At 36.6% G+C, this 20,206-nt stretch overlaps 3 protein-coding genes across 3 annotated transcripts; 1 reads left to right on the top strand and 2 right to left on the bottom strand.

Moving 5' to 3' along the window:
* Positions 1-238: 238 nt before the first annotated feature.
* On the top strand, positions 239-2,878 carry LOC145129938 (alcohol dehydrogenase-like 7). The gene is made up of 10 exons (XM_079064780.1): positions 239-427; positions 614-750; positions 834-880; positions 975-1,300; positions 1,431-1,513; positions 1,894-1,969; positions 2,051-2,115; positions 2,197-2,292; positions 2,387-2,551; positions 2,620-2,878. The coding sequence occupies exons 1-10, from the start codon at positions 340-342 to the stop codon at positions 2,734-2,736; spliced, it is 1,200 nt and encodes a 399-aa protein (XP_078920906.1). The 5' UTR covers positions 239-339; the 3' UTR covers positions 2,737-2,878.
* Positions 2,879-9,917: 7,039 nt separating this feature from the next.
* Positions 9,918-10,505, bottom strand: LOC145130294 (uncharacterized). Its single transcript, XM_079065117.1, has 2 exons — positions 10,433-10,505; positions 9,918-10,315 (listed from the first exon to the last, which is right to left on the bottom strand). Exons 1-2 carry the CDS (start codon positions 10,503-10,505, stop codon positions 9,918-9,920), a joined length of 471 nt encoding a protein of 156 aa, XP_078921243.1.
* A 6,602-nt stretch (positions 10,506-17,107) lies between these two features.
* Positions 17,108-19,918, bottom strand: LOC145134104 (neutral ceramidase 2-like). Its single transcript, XM_079069014.1, has 8 exons — positions 19,689-19,918; positions 19,376-19,584; positions 18,981-19,271; positions 18,386-18,906; positions 18,175-18,300; positions 18,032-18,095; positions 17,785-17,954; positions 17,108-17,662 (listed from the first exon to the last, which is right to left on the bottom strand). The coding sequence occupies exons 1-8, from the start codon at positions 19,862-19,864 to the stop codon at positions 17,108-17,110; spliced, it is 2,112 nt and encodes a 703-aa protein (XP_078925140.1). The 5' UTR covers positions 19,865-19,918.
* Positions 19,919-20,206: the final 288 nt, after the last annotated feature.

Genomic DNA, 20,206 nt, shown 5'->3' with positions numbered 1-20,206 from the left:
TGGAAGTTTCACATGTAGGGTTCATGGAATGCATTAAAAAAGAGGTAAGTTATTTAACAAAAGAATTATACAAGCATTAAATAAAGTTATAAAAATATTAAAAATAAAAAAATAAATATTAAATGGAACATTATATCATATCAGATCAGATTTCAATAATAAATCAATAAAACAAATATGATCTAAAGATATTTTATAAATCAACTAAAAGTTACCAATTAAATGTCCAAGACGCAACATATTCGTAAATTAAAAAAAAAGAATCCCTTCGGTCTCTCCCACCATTTCCCGCCGTGCGGAGACTACGAACACACTAGGCCCAAGCAACTATAAATACCAATGACAGAAGCTCTCGTAGCAACGCTGACGGAAACCATGGACGGAAAAAGCTCTAGCAACACTGCCGGAAAGCCTATCAGGTGCCGAGGTAAGATCTTCTACTCATGCTTCAGCACTCTAATTCCATTAACTTACATCGATAAAAAAAACTGTTTGAAATTTTGAAACTGCATGTTTTCCTGAGAAAATAAACAATTACCTAATGAATGAAGGCAATATCTGTCGTAATTTTTGATTTCTTTGAAGAATCAATGGAGGATTGTGTTTTTGGCAGCTGCGATTGCTAGGAAACCACAGGAACCGCTGGTGATCGAGGAAGTGATAGTGGCTGCACCAAAACCTCGCGAAGTTCGAATCAAAATCATATGCACATCGCTTTGCCATAGTGATATTAACTACTGGAAATTGGAGGTAGATAGTTGTTAGAGATCAAAATTTAAATCAATCGAGTGTTTTTGTTGTTGTTAATTAACGATTGTTGTTTTCTCCTAAAGCGTCCTCCTGCAATTTTCCCCAGAATACTCGGTCATGAAGCAATTGGGTAAGAATCCATCAAAATTATTAAACTGTTCATGTGAAATCTGTTGAATTGTCGTCCTAATTACATAAATTCATTCAAATTTTCTCCATTAAAGGGTTGTAGAGAGTGTTGGTGAAGGAGTACATGAAGTCATTGAAGGAGACACTGTGATCCCAATGTTTTTGCCAGATTGTGGTGAATGTGCAGATTGTTTGTCCAAAAAAAGCAACCTCTGTTCAAAATATCCTTTCCATTGTACTCCATGGGTGGGTAGAGATGAAACAAGCAGATTCACAGACATGAATGGAGAAACTTTATACCATTTCTTGCATGTATCAAGTTTTACTGAGTACACAGTGGTTGAAATTGCTCGTGTAATCAAAGTTGATCCAGCAATCCCAGCAAACAGAGCCTGCCTCTTAAGTTGTGGAGTATCAACTGGTAAATTTTGTTAATTTTTATGTTCTTTTCACTATGTTTATGATATAAATTGGTAACAAAATGAACGAAGATTAACAGATTATGCATTTGGGAACTTGAGTTTATGAAAATTCATTGTTTTTTTTTTCAGGGGTAGGTGCTGCTTGGAAAGCTGCAAATGTGGAAACTGGAACTACAGTTGCTATATTTGGACTGGGTGCAATTGGGCTAGCTGTATGATTGATTCTTATCAACTTATATAAAGATTCAACTTTTAGGCCTTACATATAAAGACTTTAATAAATTTTTTGTAGTTGAACATAATAAACACTATATACACAGAACTTTATAAAGTGTAAAAAAAAAACAATATAATTACATCAAGAAAGGGTGCTGAATATTTTTCTTATTTCACAATGTTGACATGATATAACAGGCCAAAATGGTTAATCAGGAAAAATGTGTGAAACTTTTATTGTTTAATAATGGTTAAAGTTTGAACCACATAATTACCTAAAAATATGATGTTTATTTTTTTTTTCTTTGTGTAATTTTCTCTTTTTGAATATGACATATATATTGATGAGGGTAAAATGGGAATGATATTTTTAAAGGTTGCTGAGGGAGCAAGGCTATGTGGAGCTAAGAGAATCATTGGTGTTGATGTGAACCAAGACAAGTTTGAAATTGGTATTTTAATATAATTCTTTAAAAAAAATATAAAAATTTCCCATTTTTTTTTAACATTGATCGTTTCTTTTTTATTAACAGGAAAGAAATTTGGAGTCACTGATTTTGTGAACCCACGAAACATTGGGGACAAAACTGTCAGCCAGGTAATTTAATACATTATGCTTCATTTTAAAATTAATATCTTAAATTCTTAAATGAAAATTAAAAAATGTGTGTTGAAGCAGGTGATAATTGAGATGACTGGTGGAGGTGCAGATTATTGCTTTGAGTGTGTTGGTTTGACTTCTCTTGTGCATGAAGCTTATGCTGCTTCTAGAAAGGTCTAATTGTTCTCCATATTTTTATATTTGAGACATGAAATTACATTTTTAGCCACTAATTGAAGCTTTTTATAACAATGAATGTAATCTTTAGGGATGGGGGAAAACGGTTATGCTTGGAGTTGACCAACCGGAGTCAATGTTGACTTTAAGTTCTTTTGGGTTACTTGAGGGTGGAAAGTCTCTAACGGGTTCACTTTTTGGAGGTTTAAAACCGAAATCTGATATCCCTGTTCTCATAAAACGCTACATGGATAAGGTAGGTAGAATCCTTCTCTTTATTATTTTTATTTTATAAGAAACTAATGAATTTCTTGATCTTTTTAGGAACTACAACTTGACTTATTTGTGACACATGAGATTGAGTTTGAAGACATCAACAAGGCTTTTGACTTGCTTCTTCAAGGGAAGAGCTTAAGGTGTGTGATTTGGATGAAGAAATGATCAAAATTTCGTTGCTACAAAGAACCCTTTCTTTCATGAATTGGTGACTTTGTTTGATATGTTTTAGTTATATATTATTTATGTGTGCTTGACTCTTAAATTTTTTAAATAATGACAATCGGTCTACATGAGTCTTTATAAACATATATATTGGATGTGATTTCCTTAGTTAGATTTAAATTACCCTTAGCTCTAGTTGTGGAGTAGAGTGGCCGTATCTTCTTCCAAACATCATCTTAAAGATCTTTATAAAAGACACTTGGCTTTATCATGTCCTTTGGAATAAAATTGTTGGAACTTTGTTTTAAGCTTGAGACCTAGTCCCACATATGAAGGAAAGAAAACTTGTAGATGTCTTATAAGCTTTTGTTCTTCTCCTAGATATGCACATTGGCGGTTTTGGACTAATCTCGACTCAATCTCAAAACAGTCTGATCTTTTTAGACCAGCCAAATCTTTTTTCGTCCCTGTCCCGTCTTTTTTTATTATGTTTTAGTGTTTTTTCGGTTTCGGTTCCAAGTTTTCCTGTTAACAAATGTGTTATTAACATTAAAATGATATGTTAAGATTTAATAAAAATGATACACAAAAATTTGATAAAAGAAAGAAGGGAAGAAGTTTGGTAATCTATGATTAAAATATGTGTAATTAACACAAAAAATTATATGTATATAAACTTTTTCTTCTTGGTGCTTTTTGAGACCGGTCTCGAACCGATCTTGGGCCGGTCTTGGACCGGTCCGATCTTTTTTGGGATTGGGTCAGTTACATTTTTTTTTTCGGATCAATATTTTTTCGGTTTGATCCCCTTTTACTCTTTTAGTTAGGTTTGGTTTCGGTCTTTTTATGGGTTCGGTTGGAGTTCAAGACAAATCTTTTTGTTCATGTTTGGGTCTCACTATGTTACAATTGATCAAGTGCTATACAAAAACATTTGGCTTTGGATTGTGGTGTTTATGTTGCTGATTTAAGCCTCGATTATATAAAACTAATGGTCAAAGATATTGTCTAATTGATTTATTTTTATCCATTAAATTTGATATAAAATTTTATTAATTATCAAAGAATTAATTAAAATTTTATTAATTGTCTTGGCAATTAATTTCGGTTGTTGGCATTTTTTGTTCGTTAGGGAGGAGGGAGTCATTCCCTCCCAACCCCCTCAACCCACTGTCAGTCTGTCACATCAGTTTTTCTATTTTTTCTATTTTCTATCTTTCCCAACACACGACGTGTGGAAACTCTATCTTTCCCAACCCACTCAACCCACTTTCCATATAATTCTTTTTTATTTAATTAAATTAGAAAATATAAATTAAAATAAATAAATTTTTTTCATTTTTTTTGCTAATTAAATTTTTTTTTAAAATAATATTAAAAATAACATTTAATATTCTTTTTTATTTAATTAAATTAGAAAATATAAATTAAAATAAAACATAACATTTTTTTTTTAATTTTTTTCTTTTGCTAATTTAAAAAAAAAATTCTAAAATAATATTAAAAATAACATTTAATTAAAAAACCACACTACAAATAAAAAAATACACGATAATTATAAAACACGATAATTAAAAAAAATATACTTAAAAAAAGACAACATAATTTAAATCCTAAAACGACAATTGAAATTAACTAGTTATTATCTAGAGTTGGAATGTAGACATGTTCAATGTGATCAGTAAGATCGGATCGAAGTTGGTGGTAGGTTTCAATATTGCGCAATTCATGTATTATTTTTTGGTCATCAACTTCGTCGGTGGGGGGATCAGGCTGATACAAAGGAGATATCGCAACACCCTCATCTTTCAATATCACATTGTGTATTATAATACAAGCGTACATTATATTTTTTGTTTTCTTCACCGTCATAGCTCGTGCATGCATTTTTAATATGTCCCAACGTCCTTTTGTAACACCCCAGTCTTCAAGTAATATCAAATTTATCCCTTGGGTTGTAATTATGTCATTGTTAGTCCTTGGATGGGAAATGAGTGGCCATGGGAAGGCCTAGTGGCAAAATGGTAAATATTGGAGCATAAGTTGTACGTTGGGCGTACATGTGAGTACGCTAAGCGTACTAGGGCACACCTAGTACGTTGGGCGTACGCATGTGTACGCAAGGCGTACGTGTGTTCAGGTGGGAACCCTAACTTTTAGGGTTTGTGGAGTATTTAAGCATCATTATGGACCCCTTTCCCCTATTTTTTCAGCTTCCAAGTTCTGGAATCATTTTTAGCAAACCCTAGCTCCTCTAAGTGTTTGTGTGAGCTAAGAGTATGTTTCTTGTGTCATTTGTAACGCCCGCAGATTCAAGCTAGTCAATTTAGAGACAATGAGCGTTAAAACTGACTTTTTGGTGGAAGATTATTTAAAAGGAGTAATCTTAACCAAGTTATAGTATATGACACAAGGGTTCCGTACATATAAATAACGCCGAAATCCGAGTTATAACGAAGAAGTTATGGCCCGTCGAAGTTTTACGGCAAAACCGGCACGACACAGCGCGACGTAAATAGTGAATTTAGGATAGAAGACTTTTTAGCCTTAGCAATCTAAACAAAACTCATATTATATGTCAAACCGAGAGCGTACATAAAAAGAACGCCCAAATCTGACTTCGTATGAGGAAGTTATGATTTTTCTAAGATTTGACATAGCAGTGCACGGCCCGAAACTCGAATTTTAGATCAAGCGGTTTTTGGCCAACGCGACCTAAATTAGAATTGAAGATCTCATTAATAGGAGCTCGACGACAAAAAGACAGACGAAAACGGAGTCCGTATGTAAAAGTTATGAATTTTACGCGGACATTTAAAAGTGTAATCACCTCCTACTGTTAAATTTAAGATTGGTCGAGAATTAGCCGACTGAGTCAAAATGAAAGTTGTAGATCTTATTTTTTTCTACGCGTGGATATAAAGAACGTCGAAAACGGATCTCGTATGCGAAAGATATGGACGAAGCTTAGTCTCTACTTTTCGAGCGCGGCAAATTCGATACAGTTTTGTAAATCTAAGATAGAATGAGAATTAGCTGACGGGGTCTAAATGAAAGTTGTAGTACTTGTAAATACCAATGCGTGGATATAAAGAACATCGAAAATAGAGCTCGTATGAGAAAGATATGGACAAAACTTAGTCTCTACTCTTCAAGCGCGGCGCATTCGATACAGTTTTTTTAAATCTGAGCTACAATGAGAATTAGCCGACGGGGTCTAAATGAAAGTTGTAGTACTCGTAAATACCAACGCGTGGATATAAATAACGTAGAAAACGGAGCCCGTATGCGGAAGATACGGACGAAACTTAGGGGCTACTCTACGATAAAACCCCTATAAATAAGAGATGAACTCTTCATATTTTCTTCACACCATAGGTCTTTCTTTCTCTCTCTAACTTCTCTCTAGCCTCCCTAAATCCCTCCCAAGTCTAGGGAACCTCCCTAGCACGGGAAGGAAGCCCCAGAGCGCCCGACGGCTCCGAGAAGAAAAGCTTTCGGCTCGGAAACGTTGCTCCAGCGAAGCCCAATTTTTAATAAAAACCCGCTGTTTTGTCCGAGGGAAATTGTTTTGAGATAAAGAAGTGCTGTCCGAGTACCGAGTCACCACCTTATCAAGTGAGTGCATAGTTACTTTCATCTTACACATAGATATGAAGTGTTTAATATAAATTACGTGCTATGTGTGCATATTATCTGTGTTCTTGATATCTATGAGGGATGAACGATTTATACATGTTTTAAATTATTTAAAATGTATATGTATTTTATATAAGAAAATGTTGGGTAAAACATGGGTAGATGAAATAGTTGATGTGTGATAAAATGATGAGAGGCCTCAATGTTTAAGATGATCTAGCCATCTAGCGGAGTATAGATGACGACCACATACTATTCTAGACAGTCCAGTGGAACACTAGCAGGCTCGTAACTTGTAGGTGTTTTTGAACTACGTATTCACTAGGTATTTTTGAACTAAGTGTTCACGTTATGTTTTGAACTAAGTGTTCACCATATGTTTTGAACTAAGTGTTCACCATACGTTTTGAACTACGTGTTCACGAGATGTTTGAACTACGTGTTCACCAGATGTTTTGAACTGCGTGTCTACCAGATGTACCCTGTTGTATAAACCCTGGCGACTATACGACTTAGTGCCTAAACCCTGGCGACTATGCGACTTAGTGCCTGTTGAGTAAACCTTGACAACGATGGATTTCGTGCCGATTCCTTAGGATGATCCTTAGGAATGAATGAACGAGGAATAGCTGAATCTTAGGGTAGATCCTTAAGAGTAAAGAAGATAATGGGGATGGGTAATTGGGTTGATTGTTTGATGTTTACATAATAATTATATTATTGTGGGTTGAAAACCCTATGTACTCACCAGGTTTCCCAACCTGACCCACTCAAGCTTATTTGTATCACAGGTGTCGATATGAAGCTACTTTACACTGAGGGATTTAAAAGAGATGTAGATCGCTAGTGTAAATGAATGTAAAATCTGTTTATGCTTATGTTTCTGTATTGACGATGACATCCCAAATGTTTTAAAATGGATAAAAATACATTTCTTCGGAAATGCTTTGATAACGTATTTATCATGTTTTTCTGGGAACAAATTCCGCAACATTTTTTTTAAAAGAGATACTCTGATTTTTATAAAGCATAAACAAAATCGGTCTTTTCTGGCCGTGAAAATGGGGATGTCACATCGTTGAAGGAGAAGGAAGTGCATCAAGGAGCCAAGGAAGGAAAGCTAGTTTGTAGATCTTGAATCATCATCTCCTTTGGAAGCTCCAGAAGGTAAAAAGCTACCACCTTTATGCTTGGTTTGCTTAGATCTCATCTTGGTAGCTTTATGGCATTCTTTTGTCCCAAAAAGTCCTATTTTGTGCATGCTTTGTTTTTGAAGATTTGAGCTGTCCTTTCAGACCCTAGGAGGGCCCTTAGTCATAAAAATGAGGTCCCAATGGCTAGAAGTGTATCATGCATTTGGTAGAAGGGACTTAATGGATTAAGACCTTGTATTAAGAACTTTTGGACGTGTAAAGTCATAAAGTTGGAGACTTTATGACTCTAGGGTGAATTTGGACCATGGATCTGTAATTTGGGCTTAAGTACTTAAGCCATTAAGCACATATTGGACTTTTGGATCTGCGAGGGTATGCCCCGCGTAAGGAGGAGTACGCCACGTGTGCTTGGTCAGCCTCCCCGTAACCTGGTCAATGCGAGGTCTAGTGTATGCTGAGGGTACCGCCGGCGTACGCGACTGTTTTGGGCTCCTTTGCTTTGGGCTTCGGGTATTGAGCCATCTGTTGGGATTTGATACTTGGGCCCTAATGGACTATATATATAAGTGTGTTTTGGGCTAATTAGAGGATCAGACCTTTGGATAAGGCCCAATAAGGAGTTGGGTATTGACCTTGAAGTAATTTGGACCTTTGTGGATCAAGATTCGGGTTTGGTTTGCACTGGGCTGTGTTGGGCCGTCTAGGATTTTATGGTTTGGGTTTTTGGCTTGCTGGATCTTCTTGAGTGAAGGCCATGAAAGGAATTAGGCCCAATTTGGAAAATTGGGCCATAATTGGACTTAAGGAGTTTATTTTGATATTGGGCCTTTTGTCATCTAGTTGGGGCCTTGGCCTTGGCCCAAGCTTGAGGAAGGGTAAAAAGGTCTTTTACCCTGAATTGGACTCATAATATGAGTCAGTGACTAGTTGTTGATGGATTGTCATTTTGGTATCTGTTGGCGCGCTTGTGATAGCGGATTTACAGTCAGAGTTTATTCATGGAATCAGCTGTTGATGGGGTGTTGTCTTGACGTTGGCGGTTCGGGGACCTGAAAGCCAACAACCAGGGATCGTCAGTGTGTTTCGGCAGCATGAGGTGATTTTTCCTCAATTTATTTGCGGGTTGAAGGCACCAATGCCGCCCTTTGGATTGTTATCCTGGTTTATCGTTTGCTTGCATGCTGCAGTGACATGTTAGGTCGGTATCCTGGTAGATAGGATGTTGCCATGCTGTAGTGACCTGTTAGGTCGGTATCTTGGTAGATAGGATGTTGCCATGCTATAATGATCTGTTAGATCGGTATCTTGGTAGATAGGATGTTGCCATGCTATAGTGATCTGTTATATCTTCCTGTTATCTGTTCTGGCTTTATGTTTATCGGTCGCATGTGCATGAGTAGTGTGGTTGGGTTGAGACTGTAATGCTTTGTGCTGTCAGTCAACAAACCCGGTAATAATTATATCGGTATGTTATATGCCTGCTTATCTGTTATGTGTATGTTGACATGGTTGTGTGTGTGGTTGGGTTGAGGCAGACCTGCTTGTGCTGAAGGCCAACTGACCCAAGGTGTCCCGGATAGACTGAAGGCCAGCAGGGCGTACCAGTCAGTCCGAAGGCCCGGAGAACAGTCCAGGTAGACTGAAGGCCCGAGGTAGCGTACCAATCATGCTGAAGGTTCTATATGCATGTTGTTTACTGCTATGTTTATGATTATATGTTGTGGTGGTACTTTGGAAGAGCTCACTAAGCTTCGTGCTTACAGTTTTGGTTTATGGTTTCAGGTACTTCAGTGGTTCATGACAAGGTGAAGGCGTGACCGTACACATCCTTGTGTTTTTGGAACTTATGGTTTCTGGGATACTCTGATAATGTGAATGTTTTGAAAACTATGTGTAAATGATTATGGTTTTAAATAAATGTTTTGGAAACAATGGTTTTGTAGACACCTCTTTAATAAATGGGTTGTTTTGAAAAGTTTAAATTTTATGGATGTTACACCTTTAAGGACCCCAAAAGCACGTTCTATTTCCTTTCTTGTTGATTCATGTGCCGCCTTGAACCGTATCTTTTTGTCGGTTACTAGATATGGATATGCCTTCACAAATACAACCCATGATGGATATATTCCATCCGCAAGATAGTAACCATGTTTCTAGTGTTCACCATTCAGATAAAATGAACAATCGGGGTCCTGTTCCATGATATTTCTCATCAAACAATGGTGTTTGGTAGAGGACGTTTAAATCATTGTTAGAACCAGCTACACCATAGAATGCATGCCAAAACCGTAAATCTTGTGACGTCACCACTTCAAGTATCATTGATGGATAATGATGGTCATCCCTCATGTATTGGCCTCTCAATTCCGTTGGACAATTCCTCCAATTCTAATGTGTGCAGTCAATGCTACCAAGCATTCCAGGGAATCCATGTCTAGCTTCATGTGCTTCATACAAAAGTTGAATATCAGTGGATGTTGGACGACGTAAATATTCAGCCTTATACATTTGGACAACACCGTAGCAAAAGTGTTCAAGAGCTTTACGAGAAGTTCTTTCTGACATATTCAGATACTCATCTAATAAGTCTGGGTTATAACCCTTCGCTAATTGACGTATTGCTGATGTGCATTTTTGTAGCGCAATGAAACTTATTTGATTTGTTGCATCCCATGTTGTTTGAAAATAAGGATAATTCATCTCCAAGTCACCAACAAGTCGCATAAACGAACCTTTGCTCATACGAAACCTTCTGCGGAATTGTACGTGACTATAGGTTGAATCATCTGCAAAACAATGTCGGATCAGCAGTCATTTAGCCTCTAAACGATCTCTATGGATTGTATTTCTCATTTGAATGTTTCTTGAACTAGCATTATTCTGAACAAGCAGTTGTGAAGTACAAGACAATACAAGTAACAAATTATTGTTGATAAGTTCATCCTCAAATGATGAACTATCATCGTTAACTTGCATTACTATTTTCCAAATGTTTGGATTCATTTTGACAAAAGAGAAAAGATAGAGAGAAAATGAAACAAACATATATATATATATATATATATATATATATATATATATATATATATATATATATATATATATATATATATACTCTCTCCGTCCCAAAATTATAGTCCATCTTTCCTTTTTGGTTTGTCCCAAAATAATAGTCCACTTCTAAAAATAAATAACATTTTTACCAAAATACCCCCTCATTATTACTTAACAAACTAAGCATTTAATGGAACATTGAATGCAAAGTAAGGACAAAACTGTCATTTTATTAAATAAAGTTAGTGGAAATTAATGCTTTTCTTAATATGTGTGTTTTTTGTCTGTAGACAATAATATTGGGACGGAGGGAGTATATATATATATATATATATATATATATATATATATATTATATATATATATAATGAAACAAGCATAACTATATATAGATAATGAAACAAGGATACATATAGAGAATTTTAATAAAAATAAAAATAAAAATAAAAATGAAAATAGAATAAAAATAAAAATAAAAAACATAATAATAAAGAGAAAGATTCTCCAGTCAAATGATGTCGACATTTTTGAACTTCACGGGTTCTCCAACTCCCAACCATACTTAGGTGCAATTTTCCGTTTCCTTTCAAGCACCGTACACAAAATACCTCCAGTCAAATGATCATGTGGCCAGAGAAAATACTCCATATCTTGGTTCTCTATCTCTTGATCCAACAATTGAGCTTTTCGTTCTTCATTAGCTTCGAGAATGCACAATTTTCGTTCCCGGTAGCGTTATCTCTGTTCCGCCTCTGTTTCGGTTGCAGTCTTGTTGTCGACAATTTGTTTGACGAGATCAAATATTTCATTTTCTATTGATGATGTCGATACCGCTTTCTTTCCTTTTCTTTTTCTCTGAGGCGGTGAGCTTTAACACTAAACGACTGTTGTTGTTGGGGGAGAGTCCAGGAGGATATTGTGGATCAAAGGATGATGTGTAGGCGTTGGATGAAGATGTTTTGGTTCGTTTTGAAGAAGGAGGCTGAGTATTCACGCACTTTTGTAACAAATGCCCATTTTGCATTGTCTTTCAACCACTCCCAAGCTTGTTGATGAAGAAAACCTTTCTGGTTAATAGTCCTCCGATACTCGCTTAGTGAAGATTGTAAAACATCAGCCTCAGATCTCCCGCTAGCTAAACTATTCATCTTACAGTTATAGATGCCGTTGAAAGCATTACATTTCTTTTGGAGGTCTTTCCATTTTGAGTTTACTTGGTGTCGTGACCGATCCGAACCTCCCATTTGAACATTAAAATGCTCTAGAACCCTCTCCCAAAATGCATCGAACCTTTTTTGATTTCCGTTTTGTTTATCTTTAGAAACATCGACATATGCCCTAGCCAAAGCCAACTCTTTGCATTCTACCCAATTCTTTCGCTTTTGGCGCTGTGTATAGTTGCGTTTTTTCTCAGCAACGGGTTGCAACTCCTCGCTGGTTTATTCTTCGTTTCTTTCGGGAGCCAGGTCGTCACTAGAACTATCAGATTCTTCATTATGAGCATCACAAAACTGGAAATTCTCTGGTTGAGAAGATTGGAATAGGGTTTTTGGAACCCTTTGAGAAAACCGATTCCATGGATTATAACTCTGATTTTCTTCTGGAAGCCTAAATGTGTTGTAAGATTGTTGCACCGGGAAATATTGTTGTTGGTAGTTTTGGTTTTGTTAGTAGTTTTGGTATTGCTGATAGTTTCAATTTTGAAAATCTTGAGAAAAAAATGGAATATCTTGACTTGAACCACCTTGTGTGGCTTTGCGTCTTTGGCTAGAACCGTTTTGTTGAGCTTTGCCTCGAGAATCCATTGAAGATAGTTAAATGAATTGAATGAAGTGGTAGATTTGATATTGTTTATACTATTGGTTATATATTTGTTCAATGTTGAAATATATCTTATATAAACAAAAAAATTAAATATTATTCAAGATTCCCTGCAAAAGCATGGTACAGTCAAAGTCAAATTCACATCGAAGATAATTAAATGAATCGAATAAAGTTGCAGATTTGATATTGTTTATTTGTTTTATTCAAAAAAAAAAATGAAAAAAAAAAGAAAAAAAAAGAACCCACGAGTACATGCATGCCAAATGAAAGTAAGGAATAAATGTCCTGGAGGTAATTAATGCTCACATGCATTGAATTGTAAGCAACAAACTTTACTCAACCGTGGGTTCATCAAACCGCTTAAATGCAATACAAAGTTGAAGCCGTTGAAACCACTCAACAAGGGAAGGTTTACCGGCGGTACCTCCCATCCCATTACCCAAACCGCTAGGATTCCGTCCTCCCTTAGTAGTTAATAACTTCCATATGACAACTTATAAAAAGGTGACAAATTAACAGATTTGAGGACTGATTGCACACTACATCTTATCCGTTCTATATAAAGAAGGATAAAAATTTGCATGTTATGAAAATGTTCTCTAGATAAAAAGAAAAATGTGAGGTTTGTGTAAAATCAAAGTATACTTGCCATCCTTACAAATATGTAGAAAAATCTAATACAATTCTCGATTTTATCCATACCAAGAAATACTGAATATATTTCATAGATGATTGTAGTAAGTATTTCTATAATGTTGAATATATTTCATAGATGATTGTAGTAAGTATTTCTATCAGGCAATATAACGTTGAAGTTGAAAACCAACTTGATAAGAAGATCAAAGTTTTAAGGAATTTCCACCCCACCCTGCTATCAGCCGCGGAAAAAACCTCTATCAATGCCAACTAACTATCTTACGAATACAATTATATGCAATTAAAATTAAACAATCCTTCGACCGAAAGATCATGCACTATAACGGTCGGACTCAAACAAGAGTTGCACAATAGGCCAAATTAAGCATTCTAAAAGTATTTAATATTTGTGGCATGTAATCTAATGTACTCGCTTAATAGTTAATTAATATCAATATGGGGCTTTACATAGCACAAAGCAAGCAACATTCGAGCAAAAAATCCAACAAACAAAAAGGCATCATAAAGATCAGACAGTTATAACACACAATTCTTGAAGATCCTTAGCCTACACACTATCATATGCATTATTATTTCACTTATCATGCACAAAAGGCCTCTCTCCTAAGCAGACGTTCAAGCATGCAACCATGAGCAGATCCTTATTCTAACTTCTAGCATGCATATCATACTATAACACATATAATATTCCAACGGGCAAGGTTGTAGAACTCGTTGCTCGGTACCTGTTTGGCCGACTACTGAGTAGCGAGTACCCCGGGAGTACTCGGGGAATACTCGGATTCGGTAATTCATGTAGAAATATTTTTAGGGAAATTATATATGTCAAAATCATAAGTTAAAATCATAAGTTGATTGAACTATATAACAAAATTAGATACATGTGAATACACAAAAGCTAAAAAACACATAATGGTCTCACTTCGTGAATAATTACTGAAAATTTAAGATATATATGTAGTAATAATCACATGTGTGTGTTAAATAATAAATCATTAAGTATATTATACATATTAATCATCGAGTTGACCGCGTTTTACAACACTACTCAGTTCAGTAAGGGGCTGATCAGGGAGTACTCGGGATTCTGTAACTCGCCTCGGTAAGGGGCCGAGTAGCGAGTACTCGGAGGAGTAATCAGTCAACTCGACGAGTTTTACAACACTGCCAACGGGTATGAGTATTATGGGAATCAATTACTTGAGCTTTGGCTGATTACACGCACCAAGTGAAAAGACTTAATCCATTAAGTCAAAACCCCAAACTTCCAGATTTAGTCCTAAAAAATGTATTAATGGATAAAGTTTTCAACTTTATTCATTAAGACACTCTAATCAATCAAGGTCTAAATTTTAAGTCTCAAAAGTCCAAGAATGCATCTTTCTCGACTTAATCTAATAAGTCCAAGCCTTTTACTTTCAGATCTGAATCAATATGATGTCTAAATGGATAAAGTTTCCAACTTTATCCATTATAAAACCACAAACTTCCAAGATCTACAACCCTAAGTTGAGAAATGACCAAAATCCATCTTTCTTTATGCATGGAGTAAAGAGAACTAAATGACCATATAACATCCCAAATATCATTCAAAAGCTCAAGAGTTTGTTGGTGATTTTAGTGTCACCATGTCATTTTATGTAATTGGAACTAACATATTAGCTAAGGGGTTTCATAATTTGTACTCTAATATATGTACGGGTTTGTGTGGAGTGCACGCATGTATAAGATCGAATTAGAAGCCGGTTCGACGACAAGTCGGGGGTCTGGGGGCAGCGCCCCTGGGTCCGGGATTTCCAAAGGGCAGCACCCCTTTGGCGGGGTCTAGGGGCAGCGCCCCTAGTGAGGTCTAAGGGGCAGAGCCCGTGGCTAGGGTCCCGCTGACGAAATTCATTAGTTTTGGAAGCCCTAAATACTCATTAAATTTTAGATTTCTTGGCTTGCTTCCAAAGCAACCCATGACGGCCAACCGTAAGAGTAACCCTAATCTCGTTTATTATATAAACGACTCTTCTCTTTGAGAAGAGACACACAAAAACCATTAGCCCTCTTTTCTTTAAATGAACACAGAATCCTTCTAGCAATTTGGCTTACAAGTGCCTAGATTCGTGTCCTCTTGGATTATCTTAGGCTGAATTTCTTGCAACCCAAACATAGGGTAGAAATATCAGTTCAGAAAGTGTTCACATGATCCAAGGGGTATCCAGATCTCCAACATGACCTTATTTCCTCCAACAGAGTTCTTCCAAATCAATGAAATAAGCCACAAATGGACCAAAACTTACTAAAATGGACCAAAACCTAAAAAACTCTTGGATTTATGGAGAAAACATGATAAAGCTTGAAACTTTAGAGTTTACCAAGGTCCAAAGGTATTAAGAAGACTGAAATCTTAAAGATCCATGCTTCTTTGCGCAAGATTTCATGCATCATCACCCAAGAACACCATAATAGAAAAAAGGAGCAAAAGGAGAACCAAGATGAATTTAGGAGGAGGATAAGCTCCAAACACTTTAATGGAGGCTAGGGTTTTATTAAAGGTGTTCAAGAGGATGTGGATGCTGAAAATAACGAACTATAAGGTTAATGACCTTTAAATACTCCAAAAAAAAACCTAAAAAATGTGCAACCCATTGGGTCCCAGTCGCCCCACGCTCATTAAAGGCCGCTCCACACTTCTCAGATAAATTCTTGATTTTTTTGTTTTCAACTTCAACTTCAAACAATCATATTTCTTCGTTCTAACCCGATTTTAGTGATCTTTATATGTATGTGAATGTATTGACAAGTACCACATTTCTATCCAATTACTTTTGACTTAAAGCATACCGAACTTAATTTATTAATACATGCAAAAAGTCTAGAATATCACTTTTTCCCATTTTAACCCTTTATTGCTCCAATACACAATCCAATGACTGAAATCACTTCAACCAACATTATCAACATCTAATATGGTGAAAATTTTATCCTTTTGAATCCCAATATCTACTCTTCACTAAATTAAAGTACGTCATTCCAAAATATGAAACTTCTCGAAACCGGATATTACACTTTTACCATTTTAATCAATTTAGGACAACTGACATAAGGGTTATATAATATGTCAGCTTCTGACTATGCATAGGATTTAGACGGTAGGAGAATTTTGGTAGTTGCATAGAGTGAATGATGTTATGTCAATACATTAAATTTTCACGAATTCAACGCAGTGTGAATGCCTTTAGTTTTATTAATTCGTAGATATCTCTTTCTCACCCTCGATTGCTACCCCTTATAAACTTGCGCTCATTGTCCATTTCTTCTAATACAAGTTATTGTGCCTTATGTCTTTCTGAAAAGGGCTTCCACGTAGTTAACAATGTTCTTGGTTGTTTAGTTTGCTTCTTGTTGCATCATATTTACACTCTTAACTGTATCTCACAAACACTCGTTCCAAATGAAAAACAACTAAGTCGTTACCCAAATTAAATCTAGACTAGTTACCTTCTTACGACCGATCGTAAAAACCCTACCAAGAAGAGGATATTGTAGGGAACCACTTGACTTTATCCGTATAAACAAATTTGATTTGATTCTTCAATCAATAATTAATAATCAAACAATCACTCCAATCTAATTTTGATCGAACAAAAGAATCAAATAATGTATCTTGTTCTATCGACTCCTCTTTCCATCGTGAAACTCTGATACCAATTTGTTATGAGAAAATGTGAATGTGCAAGTTTGATAAGGTAGAAAACAATACATAAACCGACTCAAACAGCACCAAATGGATGCGGTTTTTCTTAGAGGTGAGGAAGGGAGATATTTGTATCATTAACCTCTCTAACTAATGGGATTTAGGACCTATTCATACCAATAGGATCCTCCCTCTTTTACATACTTGGTCTCTTGACTATGTTTAAAGTCACAAACCCACAAAAATACATGTTATCATTGTGTACAATGTGATGCAAGATTCTCTTCTATCAAGCAAGAATTATGCTCAACAATCGATTTATTCGGTGAACTGTTGAGTATTATATCTCGCACTACTTCATTTACGATACTGTAAATGCACTAGATGCGCCCGTAAAGTATTCTGTAGTAGAACCGATGGTTTTCATAGACGAACCAAAATGCCTAAACCTATAAACCCCACTACTAGCTGTATCAGGCACTTCCCATTCAAGAGTGGCCAATCCATTACTACTACCGTTATCTACATTCCACTTGAAAATCAAGCTAAAATCATCATCATCATAGGCTGCAACCCACCTCTTTCCTTGAAGCATCTCAACTACAGCATACGTGCCTTCGCTCAATAGGTCGAATCTGGGGTTTGGACTCCAAAACACAGCACCTGGTTTGTCTCCTTTACTAAAGAAGCCACTTTTTGGTACGGAAACATCCAGTTTCATGTCACCAAACTCTATGCCAGGTGGCGGTAATTCGCCGGAAGGGTCTGGTAAGAGCTTCAGTTGGACGGAGGAGAGATCTGGCGGAGATGGCCCTTTGTTACCAATTTTAAGCCCTTTTGCGATTGACTCTGCTAATTTGTTGAATTCTTGGATGTATGCCAATAGAGTATGAGGACCATATAGTGTTGATGCAGCCTGTAGTTAATGGTCAAACATTAACAACTTCCAACTTGATTAAACACCATAAACATTGTTTGACCCTATAGGTCAAAGGAAAAGACCAACTAAGAAGCTATTCTCTTAAACACTTAAATTACCTCGTATCTTTGTTGTTTGTATTCTTCGGGAGTCGCTATGTATTGCGAGTATGTGTTGGTCAAGCCTGCTATTACAATATGTGTATCGTTGTCAAATTCACCATCGCTGTTACTTATGAGCGTCTGCTTCACCGATTCACGTAGTCTTCGACCTGACATGGTTGTGAACTCTGCAAAAACTTGGAAAATTAACTTCAGTTCTTTAGGAATTTTTACGTTAATAGTTTGAGAAAGAGAACGAACGAACCTCCAGGAACCGATAATATGACTAGTTTCCCGATTCTCAGGATTTGAATGGGAACAATTGCTGGCTGCATTAAACATAAATCACAACTTAATTTGTTTAGATTAGTTTAAATAAGAGAAAGAGGGGAAAACAATCAAGATTACCGCCCATGCATAAGGGAAAAACATCTCTCCGGTGGAAAGAAGAACCGGCTTCGGCTTTTGACAATCGAGTTGATAATCGCTTGGTTTTTTCAGATGATCTCTAACAAGTTTCCAGAACTCGTTAATCTGCATTCACCGATTAATTTTTATTATGTCACTATGTAATATTCCTAATATTTGTCGCCATAAAAACTAAGGAGGGCAACCTGACCTTTGTATCACCTTGTTGGAACCCAAAAGCACCAGGGCCATCAGTAGTTCCGGCAGCAAAGCCTGGGCCTAACGCTGCCGGACATGTTATGCCGCTCTTGCCACCGGCTAATGACACTTTGATATTCGTGAAGTTTAAGTAAACATGGCGGTAGTCGATTTTTCCGGTTAACTGTTGTTTAGCTGAGGTAAATAGCTCAACTGCCTTCAGAAATTGTCTCTCAGCTATGATTTTCGTACTCTTTATTTCATCTGGGTACCCAGGTCCCCGGCCAATGCATAGCTGGTCGTCGCCATGACAGGAGGAGTGATTGAAATCGCAAGGTAAGCCAGTATCAGTACAAAAAGCTCCTAAGACATTCGGACTCACGTCTCCTACATTCGATTGACAAAACGCTCCAACAAATTTAGACCCATCGGCGTTCTTCCTCACTTTAAACCCTTGACTCGTTGTCTTTCCGCAAGGTTGACCCCCGGTGGCTTTTATGGCTGTTGCTTTCTCCATCAAGACATTGATATCATCTGTTCCATATTCAATAAGATCACATCAGTTACCCAAAACACTAAGAACAACTCTATTCAATGATTGGTTTTACCTTGTGCATCAAAGGTGGTGGAGTTTGTGGCTGTTGAAGTAAACCAATCTTCAAAGAACCTAGCAGCAGCACCCTTGTTATCACCACTAATGAGTGTGTTGTCTTTGCTCATAGAGGTTCCATGAGTTGCAAACCAGTTGAAAGCTCCGATGCTTTTTTGACTTGTGCCATCGACAAACTTCAAAAGCGTCATTAGGGTATCAACATCTCGTGGATATCGAGACCTTTCATCAGGAGGGTTAAACAGATACGCACTTGGACTCCGATTCAGTCCCGCATTATCCAAATCACCTACAAAAATGTCATGAAGTTTTCCGTATCAGTGTAAGATATATATAACCCGAAGCCGGAAGTACAATGATGAAACTTGAAAGTTTCATCATGTATAAACGCACCTGTGTTGATGAGGATGGAACCAGATTTGAGATTTTGATGAGCTTGAACAATGCTCATTTCAATGGCGGTAACAATGGCGTCAAAAGACTGAGGTATGAAGCCAAGTGAAGTTACAGAGTACACTACGTACTGCATGTAACCTCCTGGACCAGCATGAGTGTGAGTCCCACTTATGGCAACATTATCTTCAGTGTACAAGTTCCCAAATCTACGATTGTGTAAAGAATCCAATACTAATTTTGGTGAAGAAATTGATAGATTAAAGAATTAAGGGCGTTAAGTGTTACAAATTATAGTAGTAAATTTTTTTACCTTTTGGATAACCTCTCGAGGACTTTGATTGTGACAAGTTGAGACGCCATTCCAGCGTCAAGATTGACGAAAGCAATTCTAGGGCCTTCGGAGTTCTCAGCTACAATGAAAGCTCGTGCTCTTAGCCGGAAATGGATTCCGGCGGTGCTTTGATCCAGATTTGCATACCCCATCATGTTGACTCCGGCAGCTGGACCTGTGCTGTCATAGCTTCCAACTCCAATCAAGTAATTGGAGATTGCCGGAGATGGGAAGACATATATGAGTAGAGTGAAAAGTAAGAAAATAATATGATTTGGATACATATCTGACTGATGTTTGTTGTATTTGATGAAATTTATGATGGAATATATAGAAGGAGTTGGTTATGGTTTTCATCGGATGATATCTCTTAGGTTAAAACGAGTCTGGTAGGATTGAGGTGTGTGTTTTGTCTTATAATTGTAGGCACTCTTGCTGTCTTTACGGCGTACTTTGATTTGCTTAAACTCCACACACTATTTAATTATATATATTTT

Source organism: Lactuca virosa, chromosome 8 (genome assembly GCF_052849685.1).
Source record: "Lactuca virosa cultivar CGN04683 chromosome 8, Lactuca_virosa_CGN04683_v6, whole genome shotgun sequence".
Taxonomy (NCBI): domain Eukaryota; kingdom Viridiplantae; phylum Streptophyta; class Magnoliopsida; order Asterales; family Asteraceae; genus Lactuca; species Lactuca virosa.
This window is presented reverse-complemented; position numbering and strand designations above follow the sequence as displayed.